The sequence below is a fragment of the Bos indicus x Bos taurus genome, chromosome 7, assembly GCF_003369695.1.
Source record: "Bos indicus x Bos taurus breed Angus x Brahman F1 hybrid chromosome 7, Bos_hybrid_MaternalHap_v2.0, whole genome shotgun sequence".
Taxonomy (NCBI): domain Eukaryota; kingdom Metazoa; phylum Chordata; class Mammalia; order Artiodactyla; family Bovidae; genus Bos; species Bos indicus x Bos taurus.
Genome location: NC_040082.1, coordinates 104,832,823 through 104,846,777, shown reverse-complemented (window position 1 = coordinate 104,846,777; position 13,955 = coordinate 104,832,823). Strand labels below are relative to the sequence as shown.

The 13,955-nt window shown below is 48.8% G+C and overlaps 1 protein-coding gene across 4 annotated transcripts in view; it reads right to left on the bottom strand.

The window, feature by feature from the left end:
• The window catches only part of SLC27A1 (solute carrier family 27 member 1), a 41,885-nt gene that overhangs the window by 14,677 nt on the left and 13,253 nt on the right, over positions 1-13,955 (bottom strand). For 2 of the 4 annotated variants that reach the window (XM_027548202.1, XM_027548201.1), the window contains exon 3: positions 1,019-1,100. The exons of the other annotated variants lie outside the window; for them this stretch is intronic. In XM_027548202.1, coding sequence (XP_027404003.1) covers positions 1,019-1,100 — 82 coding nt within the window. The remainder of the gene's footprint in view (positions 1-1,018; positions 1,101-13,955) is intronic. 4 annotated transcript variants of the gene reach the window in all.

Genomic DNA, 13,955 nt, shown 5'->3' with positions numbered 1-13,955 from the left:
GCCCTAACGGCAGGTGACTTGTTCCTCTGTCCCCACCTGACAGCGGATACAAGGCGATCAGAGGTCCCAGGGGAAAGGAGAACTCCAGGAGAAGGAGCCAGCCTCCTGAATGACCCTGTCGGGATGAGCAGCCATCACTGACGCCAGGCCATGAGATGAGTGAGACTTGAACTTGTTTGTATTGTGTAAAGCAAAAGTGGCGGCTTTTAGATCACAGAACCAAGAAAGCCAGAATTTCCTAGTGCAGGAGCTCAAGAAACAAGTGGTCTCCTGGCTTTATCTGGCTCCCTGCCCCACCATCCAGAGCCCCTGGCTCTGAGAGGCAGCTTGGTGCTGGGATAAGCCTCTGGTGAGTGAGGACCTGTTTGTTAGAGCAGCTTCCTCTGCCCTGACCAATACAAGTGGTCTTGACTCTGCTCCCGCTTTAGGCTTCATCTGGCTATTGTGTCCCACCAGTGTTAGTGTCAAATTGGTTATCAGAACCATCCTTTGTGGCCCTACTGCTTCCACTGTGCTGCTTCCTTAATTCCCTGCAATGGCTTCCTCAGACTCAACAGGTCCACAACAGACCTCAGCGTTTTCATTCACTCATTCATTCCCTCTGTCCTTAATTCATGAAGGCAGCTGATGTGTATCAGGGCCTACTGTGTTTTGTTTTTTTCAGTTTGAAGATCTAATTGGCTTTATTTTTGTTTGTTTTGTTTCAGGATTTCTTTTTTTCTTGGTACCAGCACCTACTGCACGCTGGGCATTCTTGGCTCAGAGATGACTAGATCCAACCCTTCGAGGCTCATAGTTTTCCCAGGAGAGAAACCCCCTCTACATAAATGAATGAGCATGAGGAAAGCGCTAGATGATGACAAGGCTGTCAGAGTGACGTGGGTCAGAATGCAGGCAGTGGTGGCCCCGGAGAAAGCCAGGTAGGTCAGGCCTGTGCAGGGCCTCGGAAGTGAAAAGCAGGGTGTGAATGTAAAGCCAGGTTCACAGCCAGTGCAAAGGCCCTGGGGTAGGACTGGACCTGGGGAATGGAGGAAGACAGGGTCCTGGGTGGGCAGGAAGGTCTGTTAGAAGAGGGGATGGATCCACACAGCCACCTGCATCTGCAGTTTTTAAAAACAAGAGGTCAGGGTTCTGAGAGATTTATGAGACTTCCTGTTGGGGTCAAGCTGCACATCCTGAGAGTCCCTGGAGGGCCCCTCTAGCTGCCCCTGTGAAGGGACCAGGATCCTGTGGCCCTTGTGACTTGGCTCAACCAGAGCACCTGCACACATGCCACCTGCCAGCACACTGAGCTACACACAGCCCCACACACCTGCTCACTCTCTGGTGACTCCTTTCACCACCTCCCCCAGGGGCCTTCCAGGGCTCAGGCCCTGTGCTGTGCCCACTGCTCCCCCATCACATCCCCAAAGGGGGCCAGTCTGGATTGGGTGCTGGCTGGGCTCGGGGAATGTTCTCTTGTCCACCCCAAGAGCCCTCCCTAATTCCCTTTACCCGCCCCCGCCCCCATCAAAACCCCTGTGTGAAGCCACCCTGTTGAGTCCGTTTTCCCCAGGGTTCTGAGCAGCCAGAGAAGTTACATCTGCTCCAGCCAAGGATGTAGTAGATGCTCAGTAAACAGAAACTGAATGGCTGTTCTTGCCTGAACTCAGAACCTGGTGTGCCTGCCCTCTCTAGCAGCCAGCACAGGAGCACAGACTATTCCATTCATCCCCAAATGATGAGCACCTGCTGTGTGCCAGGCCTAGGAAGACCCAACCCTCCTCCCCCTCTGTCCTCCCCACAGATTTCCCCCTCACTCACTCACTCCAGCCTCCTTGCTGTTGCTTGAGCACACCTGGCATGCTTCCGCCTCAGGGCCTTTGCACAGGCTCTGCCCTCTGCCTGGACCACTCCTCCCAACATCCAAATGGCTCCTCCTCCACCTCTGTGAGGTCTTGGCTCAGATGCCACCCACTCAGGTGGCCATTCCTGGACCCCCATCTGTTACTGCACCACCCCCTCCTCTTCCCTCTCGGGTCCCTGCTTTCTTGTTCTGTTTTCTGGCTGCGTTGCATGGTTTCTGGGAATGTCACTTTCCCAAGCAGGAACTGAACATGGGCCATGGCAGTGGAAGCATGGACTCCTAATCACTAGGCCACCAGGGAACTCCCTCCTACGTTTTTTTTTTAATTATTATTATTCTTTGGCTATGCCTCAAACCATGTGGGATCTTAGTTCCCCATCAGGGATCAAACTCACAGCCTCTGTAGTAAAAGTGTGAAGTCTTAACCACTGGGCTGCCAGAAAAGTCCCCTCCCTGCTTTGTTTTTTTAACATGGACTTACAGTCTTTAAAGGGCTTCCCTGGTGGCTCAGATGACAAAGAAACTGCCTGCAGTGCAGAAGACCTGGGTTCAATCCCTGGGTCAGGAAGATCCCCTGCAGAAGGGAATGGGAACCCACTCCAGTATTCTTGCCTGGAGAATTCCATGGATAGAGGAGCCTGGCAGGCTACAGTCCGTGGGGTCGCAGAGTCAGACATGACTGAGCAACTAAAACACACACACACATATACACAAATGCCAAATGCAGTTTACTCGTTCACCATTTGCCTCTGAGTTGTCTCTCCCTGCTCCTGGTAGACAGGACTTCTGTCTTTTTCATTCTCGGCCCAAGAGAAACAGCAGTGGAGGAGACAGACCAAGGTTCACCCTCTTGGAGTAGAGTGAGCCTGCCATAAATAATCGCATGGGACACTGGGAGGAAGGGAGGAGTGTCTGGGGCTCCCAGGCCAGGCCTGAACCTTGCAACCAAAGGGAGCAGCTGGCCAGGCCCTGGTCAGATCCTTGGCAAAGGCAGGGGCAGCCACACATGAACAGGGTCTCGGGGCAAGGCCTCTCTGAATAGGGACCAGCAATGGAGACCGATGTGAAGAGTGAGGACAAGGAGTCCTGGGCAGCTTCCTGCCCACCGGGTCCCTTTGGGTGCCTGCCCTGTTACTCTTGGTGGCTGAATGGATCCTTGTAAGTGAACATCTCCAATTGGAGGGTTCCCCTCATCAAAGTCGCTGTTTGCAGCAGCCTGCTGAGGGGGCCCAGAGGAAGCAACTCCCTCTGCATCTGACTAGGAGCCTGGCACATAGTGGGTGCTCTGTAAACAGAGGTTGGATGGTTGTATTTACATCCCTGAACATGAAGCCCAGAATCCTGTCCCCTCCTGGCAGCCAGGACAAAGGCAGAGTTTCCATCATTCATCCCGAAAGCAGTGAGCACCTACTGTGGATAGGTGACCTGATTCAGTGGAAGAAGGCAGATCAGTGGGGGCCTGGGGCGGAGGGCAGGGACACCAACAGCAAAGAGGCAGGAGAGGTCCTCGGGGAGACGGGAATGTCCCATGTCTTTCTGAAATGATTAATGCAGCTTTTACAAATACTTATTTATTTACTTGTGGCTGTACCGGGCCTTGTTGCTGTGCACGGGATATCTCCGGTTGGGGCTAGTGGGGGCTACTCCCTATTTGTGGCATACAGGCTTCTCATTGCAGTCGCTTCTCTGGTTGTGGAGCACTGGCTCTAGGGCAGGTGGGCTTCAGGAGTTGCAGCTCAAGGGCTCTAGAGTGCAGGCTCAGTAGCTGTGCATGTGACCCCTCGGCATGCGGGATCTTCCTTGACCAGGGATTGAACCGGCATCCTTTGCATTGCAAGGCAGATTTTTAACCACTGGACCACCAGAGAAGTCCAGGAATGTTCTATATCTTGATAGTGGTGGTAACCTGGGTGTGATACCCCAAGCCCCACTTGAACACTTAGAATGGGTACATTTTATTATAGGTAAGTTACACCTCATAAACAATCCATGAAGACAGAGCAGATTAGTGGTTCCTAGGAGCTGTGGAAAGGGGAATGTGGAATGACTGCTAATGGGGACAGGGTTTCCTTTTGGGGTGATGGAAATGTTCTGGAATTAGAGCTAACAGTTGCACCACATTGTGAATGTACTCAATGTTGCGGATGGTAAATTATATGCATTTTACTACAACAAAAATTACTGAAACTCGTGAAGCCTATCTGTGATAAGGTTAAAAAAGGGAGCCCTTGCCTTCCAGAGATATACTCTGGAAAACTAACAGATGAAAGTATGTGCCGCTGAGATTCAGACAGAGGAGGAAGTGGGTGGAGATGAGGAAACAATCATATGAAGATCACGAAGGCTGGGGGGTTGGTCACGTGGGCTTATTACATTATTCCTTCTACTTTTGCAGCCTTGAATTTTCCAGAGTAAAATTTTTAATACAGAATTTTAAAAAATAAATTTTTTAAATTAAATAAAATAAATTTTAGTTTAAAATGTTTCCATTTTAAAAATTAAAAATTTTTAATTTTTATTTTTTTGTCCACACCATGAGGCTTGCAGGATCTTAGATCCCTGACTAGGGATCAAACCTGGGTGCCCTGCAATGGAAGCATGGAGTCCTAACCACTTGACTGCCCAGGGAATTCCCTAAGTTTTTAAAAATTAAAAAAAAAATTAAAAATCAATTAAAAAAATAATACTTTAACTCTCCAAAGGCTCCTATTGTTTTGTTAATCATATGCCTTCCCTGTGTCCTGGGAAGCCCAGCATGGACTGGCCCCATGCATCTGACCACCTCTTCACCCTTCATTCCCCCAGCTTGCTCTTGCCTCCTTCCCTGATCTTCAGCAAGTCAAAGGTTCCTGCCCTAGGGCCTTTGCACAGCTCCCACTGCCTGGAGTACTCTGCCCTAGGCCCCTCATTGAGGCTCAAGGGTAATTTGCTGCACAGCAGTGGGTAACAGTGGGTAAATACACTCCCAGTTCCCACCCCTATATGGTTTTATTCCTTCAAAGCAATCATCACAATCTGAAGCTGTGGGTTTCAGTTCTTCCTCTGTGGGTTTCCTAAGTTCTTTGTCTGTTTCCATGACAGCAGGCACCCCATCTGTCTGTCTGTCTGTCTATTGTGTCCAGAGCTGTAATTCCAGCACTAGAGATAGGGCTTGGAATGTAAGGATAATGCTGGTGTCCCACAGGCTGACCTGAATGCAACCCAGTCTCTTCTGTCTATGTGACTATAGTTGTGGAAGAGTGTCCCCCAAATTCATGTATACCTGGAACCTCAGACTGTGACCTTATTTTGAAACAGGCTCTTTGTAGACATAATTAAGGTAAATATGAGAGGAGGTCTTTCTGATTGCCTAGGTGGGCCCTAAATCCACTGACAGGTGTCTTTATAAGAAGAGAGAGGGACGTCCCTGGCAGTCCAGTGGTGAAGACAGTGCACCTCCACTGCAGGGGATGTGGGCTCGATCCCTGGTTGGGGAACTAAGATCTTGCATGCAAGTGATGTGCGTGGCCAAGAAGTATTGATCTTAAAAAAGAAGAAGAGAGAACACAGAGACACAAGGGAGAAAACCCTGTGGAGACAGAGGCAGAGACTGGAGTGATTCAGCCACAAGCCAAAGGCACCTGGAGTCCCCAGAAGCTGATTTTGGCTTCTGGTCTCCAGGACTTTGAGACAAGTTCCTTTTGTTTTAAGCTACCAGGATTGTGGCACTTTGTTACAGCAGCCCCAGGACACTCATGGGACCCTGGTGGGTACATCCTGCACTGGGCCTCTTGGTTAATGGAGACAATAAGATTCTATGCCTTCCAGGTCACTGGGGGATAAAAGAGATGGATGGAGACTTCTAAGGACAGGGCCTGACATGTCTTACATTCTCAATAAATTCTGCTGCTGTCCTGTCCTCAGGGAGGTATGCACTATCAATAAGAAATCAGAATTGAATTAGCATTTTATCTGCCCAGCAACTTGACTCATGCTCAGTCACTTCAGTCGTGTCCGACTCTTTATGACCCTATGGGCTGTAGCCCTCAAGGCTCCTCTGTCCATGGAATTCTCCAGGCAAGAATACTGGAGTGGGTTGCCATTTCCTTCACCAGGGGATCTTCCCAACCCAACATTCAAATCCGGGTCTCCTGCATTGTAGGCAGATTCTTTACCATCTGAGCCACCAGGGAAGCTCCCAAACTTGACTCATACCCACCCTGCAAGGAAGTTCAGTTCAGTTCAGTTCAGTCGCTCAGTCGTGTCTGACGCTTTGCAACCCCATGAACTACAGCACACCAGGCCTCCCTGTCCATCACCAACTCCCAGCATCCACCCAAACCCATGTCCATTGAATCAGTGATGCCATCCAACCATCTCATCCTCTGTCGTCCCCTTCTCCTCCTGCCCTCAATCTTTTCCAGCATCAGGGTCTTTTCAAATGAGTTAGATCTTTGCATCAGGTGGCCGAAGTATTGGAGTTTCAGCTTCAACATCAGTCCTTCCAAAGAACACCCAGGATTGATCTTTAGGATGGACTGGCTGGATCTCCTTGCAGTCCAAGGGACTCTCAAGAGTCTTCTCCAACACCACAGTTCAAAAGCATCAATTCGGCGCTCAGCTTTCTTCATAGTCCAACTCTCACATCCATACATGACTACTGGAAAAACCATAGCCTTGACTAGATGGACCTTTGTTGGCAAAGTAACGTACCTGCTTTTTAATATGCTATGTAGGTTGGTCATAACTTTCCTTCAAAGGAGTAAGCGTCATTTAATTTCATGGCTGCAGTCACCATCTGCAGTGATTTTGGAGCCCCCAAAATAAAGTCAGCCACTGTTTCCCCATCTATTTGCCATGAAGTGATGGGACCAGATGCCATGATCTTCGTTTTCTGAATGTTGAGCTTTAAGCCAACTTTCTCACTCTCCTCTTTCACTTTCATCAAGAAGCTCTTTAGTTCTTCTTCACTTTCTGCCATAAGGGTGGTGTTATCTGCATACCTGAGGTTATTGATATTTCTCCTGGTAATCTTGATTCCAGCTTGTGCTTCCTCCAGCCCAGCATTGGACTTCCCTGGTGGCTCAGAGGGTAAAGCGTCTGCCCACAATGCGGGAGACCTGGGTTCGATCCCTGGGTCGGGAAGATCCCCTGGAGAAGGAAATAGCAACCCACTCCAGTATTCTTGCCTGGAGAATCCCATGGAGGAGCCTGGTAGGCTATAGTTCACGGGGTTGCAAAGAGTCAGACACAACTGAGCAACTTCACTATCACTGCAAGGAAGAAAGAGGAACAAACAAGTTCCAAGAGTGGGGGCCAGCACAGAAAATCCCCAAGGAGTCTAGGAGATGGGGCAAGACATCACTTGAGAGCCTTGTGCAAACACTGATTCCTCAAGTGTCTGTCCCAGAGCTCTGAGCTCCAGCAGAACCCAGAGGAAAGAAGAAGTGGCCTGGAGTTGACAGCTTTGGTACCACCTACCCACTGTGGCACCTGGGCAGATCCTGCCCTCTCTGGGCCTCAGTTTCCCTACTGTGAATCAGAAGGCTAAACGTCACAACCTCTAAAGTATTCTTCAGCTCAGCAAAGTATAGGTACTGCCATCGTCCCATTTACAAACAGGAAGCAAGGCCCAGAGTGGCAATGCCTCTGTACATGGGGAAACAATAGGATTCTTGGCCTAATACCTGTCAAGTGTATTAAGTGCCCGACCAAGTAAAAGGACTGAGTAAGAGGGATTTATCATTACTCGGCCCAGTCCTGCCTCCAGACTTTGCACCTGGTGTTCCCTCTGCCTGGAGCAGGTCTTCCTTCTTCGGTTTTTTCGGTGTTCCTCTTCTTCTTTGCAAGCTTGGTCCCTTCTTCTTTGACCACCTGTGCAGGGTGCCCCATACCAACCGCCCTGGCTGAAGTAGTCAAGCATGAACCCTGACACCCCCTTCATGCTGTATTCCTTATGTCACTTGCTCTCTTTTCAAAAAAATAAATTTTATCTGTTTATTTTTATTTTGGGCTGTGCTGGGTCTTCACTGCTGCTCGGGCTTTTCTCTAGCCGTGGTGAGCAGGGGCTACTCCAGTGGCGGTGCACAGGCTTCTCGTTGCGGTGGCTTCTCTTGTAGACACAGGCTGTAGGGGCAGGGCTTCAGCAGTTGCAGCGGGTGGGCTCAGTAGCCGCTGCTCGTGGGCTCTGGAGCACAGGCTCAGTCGTTGTGGTGCACGGGCTTAGTCACTCCACAGCACGTGGGATCTTCCCAGTTCAGGGACTGAACCTGTGTCTCCTGCACTGGCAGCTTGGCTCTTCCACCACTGAGCCACCAGAGAAGTCCCCTTCCTGTCACTTTCTGATGTTTAAATTATTTCCTTAATTCCTTCTCAAGTGTCCTTCTCTATGCTGTGGGCTCTGGAGGACACAAAAAGTGCCTGATGTGTTCACAGCACGTCACAGTGACCCCGGCATCCCGAAGCCCAGATGGGGTGTGGTGCTCAGGAGGTCCTCAAGGCTGGGTACAACAAATTACTTTCTCCGTTGAAGACTAGCTGGAGCCTGACAATCTCACCAGCACGGCCAAGGCCCCACATCACACACCTGGAACAGTGCAGTCCTCTCCTCCGAGTCTCCCACCTCCACCCTGGGCCAGGCCCCACCCTGCATGTGGGGGGGGGGTGGTGGTGAATGGTGGCCCCCCAAAGACACATGCAAGTCCTGACCCTCCAAACTTGTGAATGAGCCCTTATGTGGAAAAAGGGTCTCTGCAGATGTAACGAAGTTGAGGATCTTCAGATGAGATCCTCCTGGATTTAGGGTAGGCCCTAAATCCAATGGGTTTCTCTGGTGGCTCAGATGGTATAGAATCCACCTGCAATACAGGAGACCTCGGTTTAATCCCTGGGTTGGGAAGATCTCCTGGAGGAGGGCGTGGCAACCCACTCCAGTATTTTTGCCTGGAGAATCCCCATGGACAGAGGAGCCTGGCAAGCTATAGTCCATGGAGTTGCAAAGAGTCAGACATGACTGAGCGACTAAGCACAGCTAAACCCAGTGACAGGTGTCCTAAGAGACAGAAGAGGAGACACAACCACAGAGAAATAGGCCGTGTGAAGGCGGAGGCAGAGATTGGACTGAGTGATGCAACCACAAGCCAAGGAACTGCCAAGGATTGTTGGAAGCTACTAGAGGCTAGGAGAGAGGCATGGAACAGATTCTCCCTGGGGCTTCCAGAAGGCCCTACCCACACCTTGACTTCAGACTTTGTGGGTGCGTGCTAAGTTGCTTCAGTTGTGTCTGACTCTCTGTGACCCCGTGGACTGTAGCCCACCAGTCTCCCCCGTCCGTGGGATTTCCCAGGCAAGAATACTGGATTGGTTTGCTATTTCCTTCTCCAGGGGATCTTCCCATCCCAGAAATCGAATCCCCGTCTCTTATGTCTCCCACATTGGCAGGTGGGTTCTTTACTGCTTGTGCCACCTGGGAAGACTCAGACTGCAGGCCTCCACAAATGAATTTCTGTTGTTATAAGTCACCCAGTTTGTGCTACTTTGTTCTGAGAGCCACAGGAAACTAACACACACTGCTTCATCTCCAGCCTTTGGTTGTCTTCCTTACTGTTCTCACCCCTGTGCCCCACTCAAGGGGAGAGAGGGGTGTGTGTCTCCATTCCCACTATCTGGGAACAAGAGCACTTCCTGTCTGGCTGCCCCAAATCCTCCTCACCAAGCCACCATCCTCCTCTTTGCAGGTCAGCCTGGCTGTGCTGCTTCCCTACTCAGAACCATTCCCTGGGAACATAAGACTCTTCTGCTCAGTGTTTAAAGCTCTGGAAATCTGGCTCTGACTCCATAAGTGCCCAACTCACAGACCCCCTGCCATCACAATAGCTCCTTTCACACCCCCTGCAACATGGGACACAGTAATCCTGTATTCCCTTTCTTCTGTCCAAAGAAGTTGTCAGCATGTGATGGCTGGAGCCACAGCAGCCAATCTGAGACCATGAGGGTAATCAACTGGAGACACCACGCCTTTGCAGCAAGGATGCCAGAGCAGAAAGGCAGAAGGAACCTGGGTCAACAGAACATGCTGAACACAAACTGATCAACCATCTGAAGCCATCTAATGTCCCAATACCCCACTGCATGTGGCTATAAATGTGCTTTACTACTGATGCCACTTCTAATTGGGATTCCCACTATTTGCAGCTGAAGCCTCCTCACAGAGAACGCCTCCCCAGAGGAGTTGATCCACATGTGCAGCGCACCTCCATGAAGGATGACAACATGCTGGACATCATGACAGGAACGGGGACACACAGGGGACCAAGGCGGTGTGACCCCTGCCACCATGGGTCTACAGTTAATAATCAAGGAGAAAGCAAACAAAAACCATTACAGTTTTATATGTTTCCTAAGAAAAAAGCAAACAAGATGATGTGATCAGGCACAACCAGGACCAGATTTCACCCACGGGGACCGGGGAGCCTTGCCTGAAGAAGCAACATTTGCACTGAACTCTGAAGGATAAGAAGAAATCAGCCATAGGTTAAGCTTGAGGGAAAGCATTCCAGATGGAGGGCTCCATGAGTTCAAAGACCTGGAGGCAAAAAGGAGATTGGCAGATTTAAAAGAGAGCAAAGGCCCACAGGGGAGAAAAGAGAGTGAAGCAGAGACTGGGTAGAGAGAGCACGGGGTCAGGAATATCTCTCATGGCTCTGAATCACTCCACTAACTCATGGACTGATTTTGGCACATTAAAGTCACATGGGGGAAATGACAGCACATTATTCATTTGCAGCTTCCAACAAGCAGAAGATGGATATGTGTGCTCAGTTCATGTCCGACTCTTTGTGACCCACTGGACTATAGCCCACCAGGGGCCTCTGTCCATGGGATTATCCTGACAGGAACCGGAATGCGTAGCCATTCCTTGTTCCACAGGATCTCCCTGGCCCAAGGATGGAACCTGGGTCTCCTGCGGCTCCTGCATTGGCAGGTGGATTCTTTACTACTGAGCCACCTGGGAAGCTCTGAGTAGAAGATAGGAAGGAATCCAAACACCCTGCAGTAGGTGAGGGATTAGATGAACATCAGCTCGAAGTTACAACAGAAAGCTGCACAGGAGAACGGCACCCCCACTGCGAGGAATGAGGAAGGACCCTGAAGGTAAATGGGAAAAGTCAGTGCTGACCTCCTAGCAAAGGCAGCTGATTGAGCACCCAACACTGACTGATCATCACACCTCCCTGAATCCCCCCAAACAGCTAGTAAAGGGTTTATTTTTTTAAGTTTTTTGTTTTATTTGTGGCTGCTCCACACAGCATGGAGGCGCTTAGTTCCCTGATCAGGGGTTGAACTCGTGCCCGCTGCAGTGGAAGTTTGAGGTCTTAACCACTGGACCACCAGGAAAGTCCTTAAAGGGATTTTTTTTTTTAAGTGTGTACTCAAAGGACTGGTAAGATGGGCGTAGAGACCAAATCACCTCACTTTGAAAAGCTGGGAAACAGCAGATAAGAGGTGGGGGCTCTAGGAGATGGGAGAAAGCAGAATCCTGGGCTGCAGGATTGGTAGAGATCTGTTTAAGAAGCCCCTTCTGGGACTTCCTTGGAGGTTCAATGGTTAAGACTCTGTGCTTCCAATGCAGCGGGTGTGGGTTCCATTCCAGGTCAGGGAACTAAGACCCCACATACCACATGGCATGACCAAAAAATAAAATTAAATTAAGAATCTCCCTCTGTGAAATAAATGTCATGAGGATCCACGTACAACATAACAACTATAATTAATAATACCTCACTGCATATTTGAAAGTTGCGAAGAGAGTAGATCTTAGAAGTTCTTATCATAAGAAAAAAAAATTTTGTCACTTTGTATGGTAATAGGTGTTAACTAGATTTACTGTGGTTAATCATTTCATAATATACAAGATACAATATATATAATGTAATCATTTCATAATATACATAATGCACTTTACTTCTCAAAAATTCACTTTAATGCCTCTTCACTTATGTGAAAGACCTAAATGAGTACCTGTTTTTGCTAACCAAAAGAAATCCAAAGAGGACTTTCACTTTCAAGGTAAAAGGCAAAATGTGAAAACAGCCTTCAGTGTTTGTTTTACAGGGAGCTGTTACAGGGGCAGCATGAACCCAAAGGAGCAAGACAGGCACCGCCAAGCCCCTTACGCTGGAACTGAATACACTCGGCATCCCAGTATCAAGCCACTATAGCTTTGAACTCTGTGAGCACCTGACTTTTACCTCAGTTTCTTTTGTGCATCCATTAGCAAGATGCATCCTAAGGTAATTACTTCTTTGCATTACATCATTTTGGCTAATGAACAGTTTCACGGGAATGCTCTATTTTTGTATAGCAGGGGAAACCTTTATGCAAATAGCAAACCATTATGTTGCCCATCTGAAACCAAGAGTATTATACGTCAGTATCTCAATCAGGGCTTCCCTGGTGGCTCAGTGGTAAAGAATCTGCCTGCCAGTGCAGGAGACAGGGGTTCGATCCCTGGTCCAGGAAGATTCCCGTGTGCCATGGAACAACTAAGTCCCTGTGCTGCAACTCCTGAGCTTGTGCTCTAGAGCCCGGGAGCCACAACTACTGGGCCCATGTGCTGCAACTACTGAAGCCCGTGCCCTAGAGCCTGTGCTCTGCAACAAGAGGAGCCACTGCAACGAGAAGCCCGCACACTGCAGCTAGAGAGTAGCCCCTACTTGCTACAACTAGAGAAAAGCCTGCACAGCAGGGAAGACCCAGCACAGCCAAAAATAATAAATAAAATTTTAAAAGAAAGTGGCCCCTTTGCCACCCAGGAGGAGACTGAACATCCAACCACGGGATGGTTTCTGGGTGGGACACTTTCCTGCAAATGGGTGTTAACATTCACCTGCCAGATACTGAGCTTCCAGCCCGCTTCCCCCTGTGCATTCCTGGGACGCTGCTGGTGGGGTCTCTACCCCAGGCAGAAGACCAGAATAGCTTCCTATGGGGAAACGTGACCAGGCCCAGAGGAAAGACCTGAAGACACTGCACTGCGGTTTCCCCAAAGCACCACCCAGCCAGGTGGCCCTCATCATGAAGCTCAGTTGACAAGACCCCTCGCCCCTTACACACACTCATGCTGAGAGCTTCTGATTGACATTATGACCAAAGACTACCAGACTCTTGGGGAGCTCCTCTAACAGGGATGATGGAGACTAAACTAAACAAAGAAGAAAATCTCTGAGGAAAAAAAGATTGTGCAAAGAGGAAAAGAAAACTAATAAAGTCATTAATATTCCTGAAGATGTAAGAAGATTTACTGCATCCATGAAATAAGAATAGAATGCTATTAAAAAAAGCTTTCAGGGAATGAAGAAAAAAAAAGATCCTGGAAAATTTAAATGTGAGGGCACCATAGAATATACAACATACAACATGACCCTAGTGAAAAATATGGATTTAGTCTTCAGCAATACGCGAACCGTGAACTTCCAGATGTTCAAGCTGGTTTTAGAAAAGGCAGAGGAACCAGAGATCAAATTGCCAACATATGCTGGATCATCGAAAAAGCAAGAGAGTTCCAGAAAAACATCTATTTCTGCTTTATTGACTATGCCAAAGCCTTTGACTGTGTGGATCACAATAAACTGTGGAAAATTCTGAAAGAGATGGGAATACCAGATCACCTGACCTGCCTCTTGAGAAACCTATATGCAGGTCAGGAAGCAACAGTTAGAACTGGACATGGAACAACAGACTGGTTCCAAATAGGAAAAGGAGTACATTAAGGCTGTATACTGTCACTCTGCTTATTTAACTTATATGCAGAGTACATCATGAGAAACACTGGACTGGAAGAAACACAAGCTGGAATCAAGATTGCCAGGAGAAATATCAATAACCTCAGATATGCAAATGACACCACCCTTATGGCAGAAAGTGAAGAGGAACTAAAAAGCCTCTTGATGAAAGTGAAAGAGGAAAGTGAAAAAGTTGGCTTAAAGCTCAACATTCAGAAAACGAAGATCATGGCATCTGGTCCCATCACTTCATGGGAAATAGATGGGGAAACAGTGGAAACAGTGTCAGACTTTTATTTTTTTTGAGCTCCCAAATCACTGCAGATGGTGATTGCAGCCATGAAATT